Source organism: Helicoverpa armigera, chromosome 22, assembly GCF_030705265.1.
Source record: "Helicoverpa armigera isolate CAAS_96S chromosome 22, ASM3070526v1, whole genome shotgun sequence".
NCBI lineage: Eukaryota > Metazoa > Arthropoda > Insecta > Lepidoptera > Noctuidae > Helicoverpa > Helicoverpa armigera.
The window spans coordinates 2,559,154-2,577,533 of NC_087141.1; the positions used below are offsets into that span (position 1 = coordinate 2,559,154).

Consider the following 18,380-nt stretch of genomic DNA (forward strand, 5'->3'; position numbering starts at 1 on the left):
CGTTTATTTTCTTTATATAATAGATCAAGTTTTGATTTATGTGCAGCTATTACTCGCTTACCAAAGAGGTGAATTGGCAGCCAACTTGCACTGCGATAATCCGAGGCTTGACATTCCGGCGCTCCAAGATGGCAGGATGAGAATAGTGACCAAACATGAGCCCTTCAATCGTACATTTACTGCCCTTAACAGCTTTTCCTTCACCGGCCCTAACGTCCATTTACTTTTGAAAGGACATTACAAACCTAAGGTGAGTGAGTAACTAAACATACGGTGAAAATTCTAGCTAAACATTGTAAAGTAAGCACTTTAACTACTTTTTACTTTACTAATTTAAGCAAATTAACACCTCTTCTGGAATGTCTTACCCCAGTGACAGCACCATGTTAAAATTAACATACTCTACATACAGTCACAGTCTAACATACAGTCTAACAATAATTTTTGTTTATTACAAGAGGAGTATAAAGCACTTAAAATATTTAAAGAATTATAGGACGCGACCTGTTATCACAGTAGGATCCCATATTTGGTGACACTGTCTGGAAGACAGGAGACTGCAGTACAGAAAGTAATGGACAGCATCAGAGCAAAGGAGCTGGATCCTGAGGAGATAGCACTGTACCACGCCAACCATAAGAGAGGTATACAGAAACATATGGCGAGAGGATACGGCATATACGGTAAGCTACCTGAAATATAAAATTGAGTTTTAACAATTCCGACTTTATCAAGAAGACTTAACGAGACTAAATATTTGTAGAAACTGTAAATCATAAAACAAGGACCCATTGTGAGAAGGTTGAATACTTCGACGACGCTCGCAGGCCGCTGTGGTTCGTGTACAGCGGGATGGGCTCGCAGTGGCCCGGCATGGGAAAAGAACTCATGCGTATACCTATCTTTGCTGCCGCCATAGATCGGTAAGGATTAAGCTATCAAGTGGATTTGCATCATTGCTGATTTCCTGCCTTTAATATCAACCTGTTTTGCATTTCAGATGCGACAAAATTTTAAAACCAAAAGGTCTCGACATAGTGAACATTATCACAAATCCCGATGATACCATATTGGAAAATATTCTGTACTGCTTTGTGGGTATTGCTGCTATACAAATCGGCCTGACTGACATTCTGCGTGCCGTTGGCCTGGTTCCTGACCACATCATCGGTACTTTAGATTTCTTTTCTTGCTCTTTGATTAAAACGTTATGATCAATAAAAAAAGTTTAAAATTTTTAGGTCACAGTGTTGGAGAGCTGGGTTGTGCTTATGCGGACGGCTGTTGTACCGCTGAAGAAGTGATCCAGATGTCCTACAGTCGAGGTCTTATTTCAACGGAGATGACTTTCATCAAGGGCTCCATGGCCGCTGTAGGCTTGGGATATAAACAGGTACCTATAAGAATTTTCAGCAGACATTTTTTAAGCGTATGGTTTGATAAAGAACAATGTTTTGTAGGGTGCTACAATGGAAAGAAGATTTAAAATTTGTGTAAATAAGCTTATGCATCCGTCTAGGTCCAGTTTTAAATTTTGCAGATTTCTAAGATATGTCCATCAGAGATAGATATAGCCTGTCACAACGGACCCGACTCCTGCACAATCTCTGGTCCAGTCGAAGCAGTGCATAAGTTTGTGTCGCAGCTGACTGAACAAGGCATCTTCGCTAAAGAAGTCAAGTGCTCGAATATCGCTTACCATTCACGATATGTTGCCAAGGCTGGTAAGTCAATCTTTGACATCCCTAGGAATAATATTTCATTCTTATTTGATTCATGGTTTTGGACACCTTTAATAGTAAAACTAATAGTTACTCATTAAAATAAAAAAGTTTAGTCCCTGGTTCATTATAGGTCCTAAGCTACTGCAATACACTAAGCAAGTTTACAAGGAACCAAAACTTCGAAGTGAGCGCTGGTTGTCGACATCTGTGGAGCGTGATAAATGGCATGAAGCTGCTGCGAAATATTCTTCAGCAGAATATCACACTAATAACTTACTGGTAAGATGCACTCCATGAACCACACGAGTATTCTTATCAAAAGGGATAACTTGACAGGATAGTTGCAATGTCTGTCGCAGCGTCCGGTGCTGTTCGAGGAGACATCCCGATTGATCCCCAACAACGCGGTGCTGGTGGAGGTGGCGCCGCACGGGCTGCTGCAGGCCATCCTCAAGCGCTCGCTGCCGCGCGCGTGCCGCCACGTGCCGCTCACGCGCCGCGCGCACCCCCAGCCCGCGCGCCTGCTGCTCGACGCGCTCGGCACGTGAGTCAAGCCGCAATCAGACTCTCCTCACAGGTACCGCGACAATAACACATTCTTGCTTCACAGGCTCTACATGGCAGGCTACGACATGGACGTTAGCGCTCTGTATCCGAAAATCGACTTTCCAGTAGCAACTCAAACACGACAGCTGTCGCATTTAGTTGAGTGGGCTCACACGGAGAAATGGTACCTATCTAATTAATCAAGTCTGGAGTTATAAATCATTATGATCATTAAGGATCATTAAGAGTTGACATTTATACTTTTAGGAGCGTATCGCTGTATGAGGTTACTGATCAGAAGTATACAGCAGTATACAGACCAAAGTTGACAATCCATGAAGAGGAATATCAGTTTTTAGAAGGTTCAGTTATTGGAGGTATTAAAACTTTAGTATTCTAATATATATTTGTGGCGGTTCTTCATTCAATGTTCTTTTTTATAACTGATTTGCATAACACTCTGTTTATAGGGAAAATAGTATTCCCGGTCTCGGGAGCTCTCGTATTTGTTTGGGATACTCTGACGATGATATCAGAGATGCCATTGCGCGACACGTCAATAGAGTTCCACAACCTGACGGTCCACAAACAGCCGCTGTTGAACGATACTCAAATGTTAAGGCTAGTGGTCATGCTCCAGCGAGGAAGTGGACAGTTTGAAGTAATATACTCTAACTTAATCATTTTCGAAATGTTAAAGGTGGTAAATTATTCCAATGATTATATTTTAGGTCACATGTGAAGGTAGTCCGGTGGTCGAAGGGAAAATCGTGGCAGTCAAAACAAATTACAAAGCTCCCTCAATTGAAATAGAAGATGAGATGATGCTGAATAGCTCGGATATCTACAAACTTCTCTTTGAAAGAGGGTTTGAATGCAGGTGAGCAACATAAGGAGATAACGAGTTTTGGTATAACAATAAATTACGTTATACATTCAAAAAGAAATTACGCGACCACATCCACAGGAAATTGGCAGAGTCGCTACCGTAGATTATTATTTTTTTAATTTATTTTGTCTCTCTTGGCAATTGTAATATGTATGTATTAAGTATGTATGTATAGTATGTTTATGTATAATATATATTAGTATTTATTTTTTTTACACTAAATGTCATAACATATAATCTTTGCACCTACCACTGCTATTTCTCCACCACCCAAAGGTAGACTGGTAGAAAACGCCTAAGGCGTTAAGTCCGCCCTTGTACAAAATGTGCAGAAATATTAAATAAATAAATAAATTGACAAACTATTTCACCTTATCCTGAAATATTTCAGAAACCAGTTTCGCTCCATACACAGTTCAAACTTTCCCATAACGAGAGCTCGGTTGATATGGAGAAACAACTGGATTACTTTCATCGACGGAGCTCTTCAGTTATATACTCTGAGACATGATCACGACGCATCGTTAACATCATGCTCATACATACAGCGTATGAGCATTGATGTTAACGCTCATTTATTTACTCTGATACATTTGGGAGCAAATATCAATGATACGTTAGTTGACGCTGTATTTTTCGAAGATCAGAATATGCTCAGGTGAAATGTCACAAAATTTTTGTTTTACGCCATACCTAGTTTAGACTAACTAGAAAACCTCAGCTACTAAAACTATCTGATATTTCAGTTGCGGCGGTCTCTCGATCAAAAATATGTTGTTTAAAGATACACCTTGTCATCGACCAGCTATTTCAATGCAAATTCTGAAGTTTGTACCTTTCTATCAAGACGCTAATTTAGACGTAAGTATTTCATAACGTATTCTGTTGTCGATGCAAAACTAGCTCGACGAGTAGGTAAATTAAGTTTAATGTTTCTAGGCCCCGACTACAATTTATGTATTCCTGCAAATTGTCGCTGAATATGTCGGCAAAAAGAAGTTGGTTGTTATAAATATTCATGGCTCAAACGACACTTATGTACTGGACGAAGTATGCTCAATGATAACTGGTCCTTCACTTGAACAAATTGACATCAACGTTTTCAAAGAAGAAGACGTAACAAGAATAAATATAGAAGATCCAGATGTAATTATTTTAAACGAGACATTTAACGCAAATGTAAGTACTCGAAATAATTCATAAGTTGTTTAAATCATGACATAAAATGACCAATTCCTTTAATTAAAACATTGTTTCAGGTTTTTGACAGTCTGCATCATCTATATCCTGACGTTTTCCTTATTACTATTGGTGTTAGTGTGTCTTCTCATCATGTTTTGTCTCCATACCTAGAAATTTCGGCTGTTGGCATGGGAGATTCAAGGCTAGCGCTATTGCGTAGGAAGACAAAACCTTTGTCAGCCGTTGCAGTGACTGTGGCCAGACCTGAGGACTTGCAGTGCTTGGCCGTGGCTAGGTCCAACTTAAAAACTCACCAAAAACTGGTAGCATTCACCTCGTACCCTGCACCGGGCGATTTGAAACAACTTGTGAAGCAATGGAGAAGTCAACAGGACCGTAACCAAGTGTTCCTAGCGATGGTGAACGACAAGTATAAAGTGGATTTGAAGCAACTTCCTAGTTTTGAGCTGCCGTTTAACATATTCTATGAGGTAAGATATCTGATCTTGTTTCTTATTAGGAGTATGAAAATAGTTTTATATATTAACAGGTATTTATGTGATTCATAGAATACTTGGGGTGGTGAATTTTACTTGCCACTCAATAGAAACTATGCGAGTGATGATGTCGCAGCACTTCGCTGCTCTCAACTGGGTGATCTGAATTCTTTGTACTGGCTGCGAATACCAAATGTGAATCAACAACCAGCTGATATTAATGTTCAGGTATGTGTATAGGTAAATTATAATAAATCGATGCCGTTGCGATATTAATGTGTCTTCTCAAAATAAATGTATTTTTTATCAATAAGCTCTAGGTTAGGCTAGGTACCTAATAATATTAGGTACTTATTTCTTGTATTTTAACGTTATTAAAGTTTCTCTGCTAGAGATTCAGTATGAGTTTAAAAACTGTTTATACATACAACTCAGGTACACTACGCTGAACTAAATAGCTACGATGCTTGGCGAGCTCTGGCTCAGGTACCAACTAATGTTGCTGAAGATCAAGGCTTTGGAATCAGTTTTAGCGGAATTTCTGACAGGTATTTTTTAAATACTCATTTTGACACAGTACAACCAGTTTAATATATGATTTTTTGCTTGCTATCCACTCATATTAATTTTATATTCACTTTACGTTTCTTGCAGAGGGGAACGTGTGATGGGTATAACGCCTACATCAGGCAGCGTGTCGGCCAAGATCCGGTCGCCCGTTCAATACCTGTGGCCAGTTCCATCTCACTGGAGCCTAGAAGATGCGGCCACAGTGCCGCTTGCCTACACAATCGTGTTCTATTGTCTGGTATTTATTAAGAAATTAATTCTTGAAAAATGGTTAAGGAAGTAACTGGATAGTCAGACTTTGCATATAAGATTAGGAGTTATTTGGATCGAGGTAAACTAGACCCTTACCAACTAGGCTTTAAAAAACATTAGTTGGGCCCAAACATAAATATTTAAACAATATTTGGGAATCATACGTCATGCTTATCAGTCGAGTTGGTCACCGCTTAGCTTAAAGAGGAAGTCCAATAAAAAGTTTTTATAATGTCGTGGTCATCAGGGTATCAAGAGCCGGCTAGTGCCGGGCACGTGTGTGCTGGTGCACGGCGGCGCGGGCGCGGTGGGACAGGCCGCCATCGCTGTCGCGCTCGCCGTCGGCTGCCGAGTCTTCACCACCGTCAGTGACCACCACAAGAAAACATTCCTGACGAAGCTCTTCCCTGACTTACTAGGTGCAGTGTTCAACGATGCATGTGGTGCTATTCACTAAATATTTTGGCAGTTGCAACCACTACGAATGATAATTACCCATTCCAAATTTCAGCTGACCACATTGGGAATTCTCGGGACGATTCTTTCAAAGAGATGGTTATGTACAAAACCAAAGGGTGCGGTTGTGATATCGTCCTCTCATGTTTGAAAGGAAGTCTGAAATCTGTAATATATTACAATAATGTTTGTTTGTTTTTTTTATCTTTGAGATAGAACGTTTTAACTGTAACGAAAATGTTTTTAGGTTTCGTTATCATGTTGCAGCGAAAAAGGAACGACTTTCGATATAAATCAACTTCATGACGAAGTGAACTCCGAGTTCGGAATGAATTGTCTTAATTTCGGAAGAACATATTCAATTATTGACATATCTTCCATATATGGTGATCAGAATATAGAGGAATTCCGAGTGAGTATTCACTTACATCGTACGATAATAATAAGATAAGGAAGAATTTCCTTTGAACCATTCGAGTGGAAGACTGATTTCAAATAGGTATCATAAAGTCATCGAATAATATTTATTATGATATGGTTTTGACTAGAAAATCAAGTTGATGATAAGTGATGGTATCCGCTTGGGCTACGTGCGTCCGCTGTCGCGCGTGACGTACGCGCCGCACGACACCGCGCGCGCGTTCCGTCTGCTGGCCGCCAGCCGACACCGCGGCAGGGTGCTGCTCAGGATGCACGAACAACTGCCGCCAGCACAACCTAGGTATTTGCTTCTCTCCAACTCTTTTAGCCATTGATTTTAAACATTAAATTGCACCACTTTCAATTTTTATTTTCCAGATTGTCTCTCTCAAATAAATTGTGCCATGTGATTGTGTGTGACCAGGATGGATTTAGTTTTAAAGTTGCAGACAGATTTGTCGAACGTGGAGCTAAAAAATTGTTCCTAAATGTTCCAAATATTTCAAGTTATTCATTGTTCAAAAAAGAGTAAGTTTGACCATTACATCAGGATTTAGACAATACTTATTGTTTAAAACGTACATATTTTTAGAGCGTGTTTGATTAATATCAAACAACATTGTAGGTTATGGAAGAAACTCGGGATCGAAGTCAGGATATCTTCCAATGCTCTAGATTCCATTGAAACTGTGCGCAATATGTTTAACGAAGCCAATGCTATGGGGCATATTGAAGGCGTTCACATTGTAGCCACTGTCTCAGATGATAAGGAAAATGTTCACGCGACAATGTATGACGTGGATATCGTATCTAGAGAAGTTTGTCCAGAACTCAGGTATTTGTACTGATATTGATAATTTTTGTCATGTATAATAGAAATAACGCATTGAACTTGTCAAATTAGTGGGTTAAGTTTTATGTTTTAGGTTCTTTACCGTGATAAGTGAAGATGATGCTGTAGGTCGAAACGTAAGCATGATGAGAAGACAGCATAATCTCAACTCTGTATCCATACATCTCAAACTAGACAAGGTAAGTAGTGAATTATTTTCTTTGAAGATAAGAACAATAGTAATTGAAAACTGACTGGTACGATACCATATTTCATAACAGTTTGAAGATGTAAGAGTGGAAGAAGATAACAGGTTGTCGTGGCGCAGCGCTGTTGACGCTGTAGAAGATGCCCTGCTCAGTGGCGACGCTGTTGTCGTAGTAGGCCAGTAAGTTCTTTTAAATGTTTTTCCTGTGTAGAATATATAAAAAATAAGTAACTATCTTACCACACCCATTAATTTCAGTCCCAAAAATCGAAAAAGACCATTGGATGAAAACAAAGCAGCAGCAGGTTTTAGTGGATACTTGTCCCACATTGATAGCGATGAAGTTTTAGCGACTTCAGAGTTCGTGTTTATGTCAACACTTACACACTCGGCACATAATATGGTATATACCGTAATATTTTATAAATAAATCAATAGGCATGGTTGCTGATCGTATCTGTAAGAAAATAAAATGCAGTTGAGTTCATCTTGTAGCTCGTTACCAACTTTTATAATGTTTCAGAAAACTTTTGAGAGTGGAGATGATGACACTTTCTTATACATTGTCCCTGGTTTAGAGGACAGTCACAAGAGATTCCAAGAGATGTGCGAACTTCTGAAGCTTCCTGCAGTAGTTTTACATTTGGGCATGGACGAATACAAAGAGAATTTACAGGAAATAGCTCAACGACTAGTAGAGGTAACTTACCTTAAAAAGTAAGCTGAATAAATTAATGGACGAATAATTAAATACGTTTAATTTTCAGGTACTAATAAAAAAGTTGAAACTTAAGGATCAATTCCAGCTCTTGGGATATGAATTTGGCGTACCTGTTGTAATGGAAATGGCAGCAATATTGGAAAGTTATGGTCAGCATTGAGATTGATAAATGTTGCCTAAATGAGATGGGCATATTGTTTTATTTAAATCTCTTTTGTTCATTGTCAGGGCTAACGGGCACGGTGTACTGCCTCGGCGGCACAGCGTCCGACATCCAAGCCGACCTAGAGCACAAGCTGCGCGGCATGTCGGAGCAGTCGCTGCAGGTGTCGCTGCTGCAGCACGTGCAGCGCCTGCTGCTGGGTGAGACGCGCCCGGCGCTGCAGCACGAGCTGCGCGCGCTGCCGCAGTTCCGCGACAAGGTGCGGCGCGTGGTGCGCGCGCTGCGCGGCCGCGTGCCGCACTCGCGCCAGTACGTCGCCGCGCTGCTGCGCGCCGTGCACGCGCGCACGCGCCTGCTGCGCGACTGCCGCACGAGCTTCACGCCGCTCAACGCTCAGGTGATCATCCTGCGCGCCAGGCTACACGACACGTCACCGCGGGAATGTTCGGAGCTCTCGCATCAGGATGTCGTTGTTCATCAACTGGATGCTACACTTGAGCATGCGCCGCGTGATCTACGATGTTCTTCTTTAGTTAATAAGTATTTAGGCAGTGACATATTGTCCAAATTTTATAAAAGAAATCGTTGTGAAATGCATGCTATAAATTCAGAGGCTGTTTAGTTAATTATACAAATACAAAATTACGGTTGCTGTTTTTCTTCAATGATACTTACCTAAATAAATATGTTTCATTATACTGCATTTTTGTTGTTGTCGTTATTGTGTCTTCTTAGTTTATACATAACTAGCTGGTGCCCGCGACTTCGTCTGCGCAGGTTTAGTATTTCGAACAATATGTTTACAAATTTTAGCCTATATGTTATTCTGATGTATAAGCTATATTATTGTAAAGTTTCATTAAAATCCATTCAGTAGTTTTTGCGTGAAAGAGTAACAAACATCCATACATCCATACATACAAACTTTCGCGTTTATAATATTAGTAGGATTAATGTACATTAAGCCAGTGTTGAAGGATTCATTTCCACAAGTACCTATCTATATAAAAAATTTGATCAATCGGATCCTTATCACCCGAAAACTATTAGCGAGAAACAAAAGAGTCAGATAGTGCGGTATCTTCTGTGCTGACAAATATGTTCCAACTTCTCTACAATTTACCCCTGACGCCACTGACCATGAAGTCATACTTCTTGCACTGCCTATTGTGAATTCGAGATCGACAGGTTGAAGCCTTCGATGATCTGCCTAATCATTAGAGAAGAAAGTGGAGACACTTCAGTCATGTTGAAGCATGCGACCAAGATAAATATGTCCTTAGGAAGAGCACAGAGATGTAATCTATGGTGTTATTCATAAGGGATTATGCGTACATATAAGGATGTACATAAGATAAAGGATGTGCATAAGGGAGTACATAGTGAAGTCCATCTCAGTACTCTTATACACTACGGGCCGAGCTAAGGTGGAGAAAACTCACCTACCCCCCATAGTCTGCAACACTACTCGCTAACAGACTCCCATATACTACATATATCTATATACTTTCTCATAATAACACATAGGAAGTAGTGAATGATGGGTTTTTAGGGATGTCTCTTGCAATTGTGGCATTCCAGTAGTGCTGTTTTCGGACCAACTACTTTGAATAAAAGATTTTTGAATTTATTGATTTCGATTTTGTATAGGACCCTATGTAGTGCCCTTATAAACCCGTTCATGCTGTCTCTCATTTACTCCTCCTATGTACCAAGTTCTCCAAAATTAAACAAATGAAAGCGGCGAAAATAGTAAATTCTGATAGTACCTACTTATACATTACTTACAAAAATTCGTAAAGTTAGAAGGGTCCATAACGCCCATCCTAACGTCATTTAACCGATAACGCGACTTTTTACAAAGCTTAGGTAAAACTGTACTGTTATTTGGTAACTGAAACAACGGATGGAAGGTACATACATAAAACATTATACTATAAGTACTGCTCCAGGACCCAATTATACATCAACTTTTAATAACTATCAAATGGCATTGTATTGTAATATTCCAATAGTGAATATAATATCTTGCCATTTTGAATGTAAAATTTACCTGGTGACCCATTACATGTAAATCAAGCGCACCAGCTTGAATAAATTCATTACTGACCTTCCGTAATATACAATGCCCTATAACTGCTTATCAACTTATTAGCATCTGTTTTTATGCGTTCATAAGTCAAGTAAATAGGCCTCGAGTCGAGAAAGTGCTTCTAACGACAGAGCTCTTGAAACGGTGAACATATTCCAGACAAAACTGTATGACATCATGTAGACAGAATACAAATGGCTGTTAAAATAATTTATATGGCACAGTTTCCATAAAGCTAAGGACGAGAAGTTCAATTTCCCTTAGCATGCTTCGAAAACCGCGAGTAAAAGCTAGTATATTAAAAAGCTTAAAACCGACTATTTATTAATAAAGCAACTGATACCCAATTAATAATGCGGAATCTATTAATAATTTAATAACTTACATAGTTATTACGGTACATAAGTACGGTAGGTATATAAGTTTCGAGAAATGTTTTCAGCCACAGTGCGCTCAATTTTCTTCAAGAACTAATATTATTATTCTTTGTTGATTTCAAAATGTGAGTATTGAATAAAAAATATTGTATTTAATTAAGTAGGTGATTCTCACAATTAAAGACAACATTTCATAATTTTATAATTTACTTTAAACTTTAGACTGAAAAGAGATCCTACTTTCAGATTTTTCTGTTATGAAGTTTCTAAATGATGTATCAAAAAAAAGTTTTATATCACCCTCAGTTCTAAAACCAAAAAGTTTTTAGGTTAAGTATACAACCTACTAGGTATCAACACTTTACCTTCACGGAATAATGCTGGCTGGAAATAAAGTTTGACGACATATTTTTTTTATTCGTTCGCGCTCTTCTATGTGTAGGCTTTTGTTTTTCTTTATTAAATGTTAATTTAGAAAAATAATTCGTTTAGTTATATTATTAACCGTTTTAATGAAAAATATGTTAATTTTATGTGCTCTTGTACATATATTTTATATTTGTAATGAATAATGAAGTGAAAAGCGGATTTTGTTTTAACAGTAAGTGTTTTCATATTTTTATGTTCAAATAAGTTGAAAAACATCGCCTCAATGTTTGTCCGCATTTTTGAGATTGTAAAGTAATAAAATTGTTATGATGAACGTGTATCCAACTTTGTAGATTGTTTTGCCTGTCTCAGTGTTTATTTCCGGAGACAGCGTTTTCCAATCTATTTATTTAATACCATTAAAAACCCTTTTCTTTTTAAATTGATTGAATAGAGACGATACGTAATTAGAGATTGTTATGAACTTATTATCCTCTTTTATACGAGTATGAGAATCAAAGTAGATACTAATAAAGTGTTGACAATATTTCATGATAATCAAGTTATTATTTTCGCTTTTTTCAGCATGGCGCCGACTCCCAATGAAGGCAGTCCGATACCAACGGAGCCCGCTGCGCCTGCGTCACTGGACGACAGTATAGTCATATCTGGCATGTCGGCGCTCATGCCTGGTTGCCATGGACTCGACGAGTTCACTGAAAAGTTGTATAATATGGTAAGTAGGCAAATGCAATTAATATTGTTTAAGACTAGAGGTTTTCCGTGTTTCTTTTTTTGCGGTTTTTGCCATTAGAGCAAGATGGTTAATTAGGTTTATTTACCGGGCATGGGTATTGCCACTTTTATCTTGCGAAAATATTTTGCTCACCATAAAAATTACCCTTGTTTTAAAGGTAGTTAGTTGGTAATAAGGTTCTTGTTACGTAATATTGAATTAGTACCTATTGATTTTTTTTTAAAAGACCTTATTAAAAATAAAATATTTTTCACATGACAGGAAAACTTGGTGTCTGCCCCTGAGCCTCGCTGGAAGTGCAACCACCCAGAGGCGGAGGCGCCGCGTCATGGTCTCATCCCAGACATCGAGCGCTTCGACGCGCAGTTCTTCATGATCAACTACCGTCTCGTCAATTCCACTGACACCATGTACAGGAAGCTGTGTGAACAAGCCTATCAAGCAATTATAGATGCTGGTTAGTATAATAATCTATCTATTCATCTGTTAACTTCTTTACGACCAACTTATTATTTCAACACACAATCACACACAATGCACAACTTTGTGTGCATAATTTTACTGATCAAAGAACTAAAGTTAGCGAGAACAGTCAAGATACTACACTGTTGTGAATCCGCGAGTCATCAAATGGCTGATGTATTTGACAAAGTTATTTTATAAGACCTACAAAATCTTTATCATAACCAAAAACCATACCATATTTAGGCATCTCATTCTTTCACCCACTTATAAGTAGGGAAAGATAAAATTTTACTTTCACTGATTTTCAGGAGTGTGTCCAACCGAGCTATCGGGAAAACGCGTGGGAGTGTTCATTGCAACCGGAGTCACTGAGACTTGCCGAATGTTGAGCACGCAACGCTCTCGTGGAAGTGCATTATTGGGGTAAGTATTACAATGTCTTCTTTGCGGAATTCTACGGAATTTCACACACATTTTTCTTCCCCAACAGCATTCTTTCATAAAGCACTGTAAACAACAAGTATGCAGTTATACTTTTATTTTTATATTGTGAAGTCAATTGTGCCAGCTCCAGACAAATAAAGCTTTTCGACAACATCTGTTGGAAAAGGAGTCAAATGGTTATCAACTTCACAATTCTATAACATGCTTATATTATGTAATTCTATTTTTCCATCTAGCGGTAGTACAAACATGGCCGCGAACCGCATCTCGTACTGGCTGAACGCGAAGGGTCCGTCGTACACACTGGACGCGTCTTGCTCCGGCTCGCTCGTGGCGCTCGAGATGGCCTGCAGAGCCATCCAGCACGGGTGCTGCGACGCTGCGCTTGTCGGCGGGGCGAGGTTAAGCCTACACCCTGCCTACTCTATACATTACGGCAGGTAAGATTACACCTAGCTAAAAATATACTTACTATACTTGAAACCCACCCTGGTTTCCCCATGTAACTATAATGATAAGCAAATCATAACCAGTCGTCAAATCGGCGATTCGAACAATTGCTTAACTGCTAGACGTCCTGTGGGTTGCGTTACTTACCTTACAGACCTATTGAAGGAAGAAAGTTCTGTCATGTAACACAATCTGTTTAGCTTTAACCTTTTTTATTTCAGATCTGTTCCTATCAGTCCTGATAGTAAGACGAAATGTTATGACGCGGACGCTAACGGCCAGACTATATCGGAAGCAATCACTGCTGTCTTTCTGCAGAAATATAAAGATGCAAGAAGGTACTACATTCATTAAATTTAGTTCTAAATAGTTACAAATAATACTCGAAATGCAATCATCTAAAAACGCTATTTTAGAGTTTATGCTGAAATATATCACGTTAAGTCCAACTACGGACTGGACGACGATGGCAGTGGAAAATTGGGACATTACCGGAACCCTGAAAAGCTATGCAAGTTTCTTCGTGAATTCTATGAAGAAGCTGGTGTATCACCCTCTTCTGTGGAGTATGTTGAAGGGTTTGGAGCAGGTAAGCAGCACAAAGGAACAGGACATTGCCATTTATACAAATTGTTTGCTCATTGAAGTAATACATAAGCAAATTCGTATAAAAATGCAAGAATGGTCTTATTTTTTAGCCGTGTCAGAAATTGACAAAGCTGAACTGCAAGCAATAGAAGAGGTTTTCTGCAAAGATCGAAAGGAACCATTGCTTGTTGGAAGTGTCTCGTCCAATATGGGGTATTCTCGGGAGCCATCGGGACTGTGTGGTGTTATTAAGGTAATGTGGTTTGCGTATTGTGAATGAATTGATGTCAAAAAAAATAACAACAGACAATGCAAGTAAACTAAGACCATTAAAATGATTGGTAACTAAATTTAATGAACGAAAAGACTTTAATAAAACATGGAAGTTTGTGATAACAGTTCAGTTAAAGGATAACAAGGGTACTTCACATAGTTCATCCATTCAGTCATACTAGCATGAATATTAAAGAGCTTAATAAAAATCTTATATGATTATGCCATTATATTAAGGTTCGAGATATACTTTCAGTTATTACTCGCTTACCAAAGAGGAAAATTGGCAGCAAACTTGCACTGCGAAAACCCGAGGCTTGACATTCCGGCGCTCCAAGATGGCAGGATGAAAATTGTAACCAAACATGAGCCCTTTCATCGTACATTTACAGCGCTTAATAACTTTTCAGTATTGGGTGTAAATGTGCATTTACTATTGAAAGGACACTATAAACATAAGGTCAGTTAAAAATACCAAATTGTTTCCATTTTAGCCTTATTAAAACCACTCAAACATGTTTTCAAGTATTGGTCAATGTTTCAATATATTCAAGAGCAAACAAGTAAAACTAAGGTAATAAATAATACATATTTTAGGACGTGTCCCGTTACCACAGTAAAATCCCGTATTTGGTGACACTATCCGGAAGACAGGAGACTGCAGTACAGAAAATAATGGAAAGCATCAAAGCAAACGAGCTGGATCCTGAGGAGATAGCCCTGTATCATTCCATGCACAAGAAGGGTATACAGAAGCATATGGCTAGAGGATATGGCATATATGGTAAGTTCAACCCAAATACAAAAAAAAATGTGTGTTTGAATTTAAAATAAATCTGACTTCACATTTTGTAGAAACAATGGATGAGAAAACAGTGATGCACTGTGAGAAGGCTGAGTACTTCGACGACGCTCGCAGACCGCTGTGGTTCGTGTACAGCGGGATGGGGTCACAGTGGCCTGGAATGGGAATAGAACTCATGCGCATACCTGTCTTTGCTGCCGCCATAGAGCGGTAAGTAAATACTCAGTTTTGTGGTTTTACATTCTTCCGGTAAATAAAAAGTAATTCTATATTATATTATATTTCAGATGTGACAAAGTTCTAAAGCCTAAAGGAGTAGACATAGTGAACATTATCACAAGCACCGATAAATTAGTTTTGGACAACATACTCAATTGCTTTGTTGGTATCGCCGCCATACAGATTGGTCTGACTGATATTCTACGTGCTGTGGGTCTCGTTCCAGATTACATAATCGGTAATCATATGATTCATTATTCAACTGTGGCCGTCGTGAAATGCAATACGTACAATGAGAGGAATTCCTCTGGTGAAAAATGAATGGGAAAAATTTGGAAAACTCGATTTTCGTCGTGATTAGTTCGATTGCGTTAAGGGTCCAAAGTATTGCTCTATTTTGTTTGCTCTTGAATACTTGTTAGTTTGATCTATGATTGAAGTTTTTTCTTAATGCTCATAGAATCATAAAAAAAAAACTTAATATCTTCAGGACATAGCGTTGGAGAGCTAGGTTGCGCGTATGCAGACGGCTGTTGTACTGCAGAGGAGATGATACTCATGGCTTACAGTCGTGGTCTCGTTTCAATAGAGACGACCTTTATTCGGGGTGCGATGGCTGCTGTAGGTCTTGGATATCAGCAGGTACTGTCAACAGTCTTAACTCGTACTATGTCACAATCCTCTTTTGTCCATCATCGTAATCTCCATCATCATCATCATCTCAGCCATAGGACGTCCACTGCTGAACATAGGCCTCCCCCTCAATCCCCATAATGTCTGGATTCTAGCTTTTTGCAGTTTCTCGTGTCTAGAATAAATTGCAAAGACAATAAATTGCAGGAACTTTATATTTAGGTTAGTGGGATAGTATAATGATTTTTCGTCACGCCCCGTCGCCATTCACACCGATTTAGCACATATCTTGTTTCCAACATTTATGATAATTCACACGGTGTCTATGTTTAATTAATAATATTTCAGATCTCAAAAATTTGTCCACCGGAGATAGATGTAGCATGTCACAACGGGCCCGACTCGTGCACAATCTCTGGTCCGGAGGATGTGGTACATAAGTTTGTGTCGCAACTGACTGAACAAGGCATCTTCGCTAAAGCAGTCAAGTGCTCGAACATTGCCTACCATTCACGTTACATTAGCAAAGCTGGTATGTCCACTAATGCAAGACAGCTTACAAATCCCTTTATGCTCTGTATTAATTTTCCTATTAAGCTTTTTTTATGAAGTGATTATTTTCATACATTACATGACTTATTTCAGGTACTAAGTTACAGCAATATTTGAGTGAAATTGTAGAACCCAAATTGAGAAGCGAGCGCTGGTTGTCCACATCTGTGGACCGTGATAGGTGGCATGAAGCTGCTGCGAAATATTCTTCAGCAGAATATCACACTAATAACTTGCTGGTAAGATGCACTCCATGAACCACACGAGTATTCTTATCAAAAGAGAAACCTTGACAGAATGGTTGTAATATCTGTCGCAGCGTCCGGTGTTGTTCGAGGAGACATCCCGACTGATTCCCAACAACGCGGTGCTGGTGGAGGTGGCGCCGCACGGGCTGCTGCAGGCCATCCTCAAGCGCTCGCTGCCGCGCGCGTGCCGCCACGTGCCGCTCACGCGCCGCGCGCACCCCCAGCCCGCGCGCCTGCTGCTCGACGCGCTCGGCACGTGAGTCACGCCGCTAACACACTCTCCTCACAGGTAACCCAATACTAACACATTCTTAATTTACAGGCTCTACATGGCAGGCTTCGACTTGGACGTTAGCGCTCTGTATCCGAAAATCGACTTTCCAGTCGCAACACAAACACGACAGCTTTCTCATTTAGTCGAATGGGTTCACACGGAGGAATGGAACGTACTACTCTATGAGGCAATTGATCAAACCTATACAGCAATATACCAACCAAAACTGACGGTCAATGAAGACGACTTCAAATTCTTAGAAGGATCGATCATTGAAGGTGATAAATAAATGTTATATTTGAATAAAAAAAAAGCATAGTGACTTATTGGGGGCTTATGATTGCAGGCAAGAAAGTATTCCCATTGGCTGGAGCGCTAGTATTTGTCTGGGACACTCTGACGATGATAACAGAGATGCCATTGCGTGAAACGTCAATAGAGTTCCACAACCTGACAGTCCATAAGCAGCCGCTGTTGAACGATACACGAATGCTAAGGCTGGTGGTCATGCTGCAACGAGGAAGTGGACAGTTTGAAGTAATATAATTTAACGTTTTCATAACTAAAATGCCACTTGACCTGTAGATTCTACAGATTGAGAACTAAAGAAGGTACTACGTTTTAGGTCACACATGAAGGAAATCCGGTGGTCGAAGGAAAAATCGTGGCAGTCAAAACAAACTACAGAGCTCCTTCGATTGACATCGTAGATGAAATGACGCTGAACAGTACGGATATCTACAAACTTCTTTATGAAAGAGGTTTTGAATACAGGTAAGCAACGTAAGCAGCAGGTGAGGAGTTTTGATGACACAAGAAGTTGATGGTTTATTCTATGATATCCTGAAATATTTCAGAAACGAGTTTCGCTCCATACACAGTTCAAACTTCCCTATGACGAGAACTCGGTTGATATGGAGAAACAACTGGATTACTTTCATCGACGGTGCTCTTCAGTTGTGTACTCTGAGAAATGATCACAACGCAGTGTCTCAGCCGCGGTACATACAACGTATGAGTATTGACGTTAACGCTCATTTATTTACTCTGATACATACGGGAGCAAATATCAAAGATACGTTAGTTGATGCTGTAGTTGCCGAAAATGACAATATACTCAGGTGAATTGTTACTTTATGTTAGTTTCAAGCCATTTTTTTAAAATAAATAAGATACTTGATGCACTTCCTAATATTTCAGTTGCGGAGGTCTGTCTATAGAAAAGATTTCATTTAAAGACAAACCTATTCAACGACAACCTATTGTAATGCAAACGCTAAACTTTGTACCTTTCTATCAAGATGCGAGTGAAGATGTGAGTATATCATGGCATTCCATGTAGTTATTGAAAGACCAGCTTAAAGTTCATGCAAA

General features: G+C 39.3%; 4 protein-coding genes across 4 annotated transcripts; all 4 read left to right on the forward strand.

The window, feature by feature from the left end:
- Nucleotides 1-18: 18 nt before the first annotated feature.
- Nucleotides 19-3,154, forward strand: LOC110370860 (fatty acid synthase). The gene is made up of 12 exons (XM_064040589.1): nt 19-250; nt 489-683; nt 764-923; nt 1,001-1,170; nt 1,242-1,393; nt 1,541-1,724; nt 1,855-2,003; nt 2,084-2,268; nt 2,335-2,454; nt 2,538-2,647; nt 2,741-2,931; nt 3,002-3,154. Exons 2-12 carry the CDS (start codon nt 575-577, stop codon nt 3,152-3,154), a joined length of 1,683 nt encoding a protein of 560 aa, XP_063896659.1. The 5' UTR covers nt 19-250; nt 489-574.
- Nucleotides 3,155-4,218: 1,064 nt separating this feature from the next.
- On the forward strand, nt 4,219-8,006 carry LOC135118459 (fatty acid synthase-like). Its single transcript, XM_064040590.1, has 14 exons — nt 4,219-4,305; nt 4,419-4,832; nt 4,911-5,066; nt 5,274-5,386; nt 5,493-5,646; nt 5,908-6,079; nt 6,172-6,284; nt 6,364-6,528; nt 6,665-6,837; nt 6,915-7,064; nt 7,162-7,371; nt 7,463-7,568; nt 7,650-7,756; nt 7,835-8,006. Exons 1-14 carry the CDS (start codon nt 4,219-4,221, stop codon nt 8,004-8,006), a joined length of 2,292 nt encoding a protein of 763 aa, XP_063896660.1.
- A 58-nt stretch (nt 8,007-8,064) lies between these two features.
- On the forward strand, nt 8,065-9,158 carry LOC126055188 (uncharacterized). Its single transcript, XM_049843247.2, has 3 exons — nt 8,065-8,276; nt 8,344-8,446; nt 8,526-9,158. Exons 1-3 carry the CDS (start codon nt 8,091-8,093, stop codon nt 9,080-9,082), a joined length of 846 nt encoding a protein of 281 aa, XP_049699204.2. The 5' UTR covers nt 8,065-8,090; the 3' UTR covers nt 9,083-9,158.
- Nucleotides 9,159-12,346: 3,188 nt separating this feature from the next.
- LOC135118460 (fatty acid synthase-like) lies at nt 12,347-17,784 on the forward strand. Its single transcript, XM_064040591.1, has 17 exons — nt 12,347-12,512; nt 12,829-12,943; nt 13,201-13,404; nt 13,636-13,752; nt 13,831-14,003; nt 14,113-14,255; nt 14,532-14,735; nt 14,873-15,059; nt 15,131-15,290; nt 15,368-15,537; nt 15,790-15,941; nt 16,281-16,464; nt 16,578-16,723; nt 16,804-16,988; nt 17,055-17,284; nt 17,353-17,543; nt 17,632-17,784. The coding sequence occupies exons 1-17, from the start codon at nt 12,428-12,430 to the stop codon at nt 17,782-17,784; spliced, it is 2,799 nt and encodes a 932-aa protein (XP_063896661.1). The 5' UTR covers nt 12,347-12,427.
- The last annotated feature ends 596 nt before the right edge of the window (nt 17,785-18,380 follow it).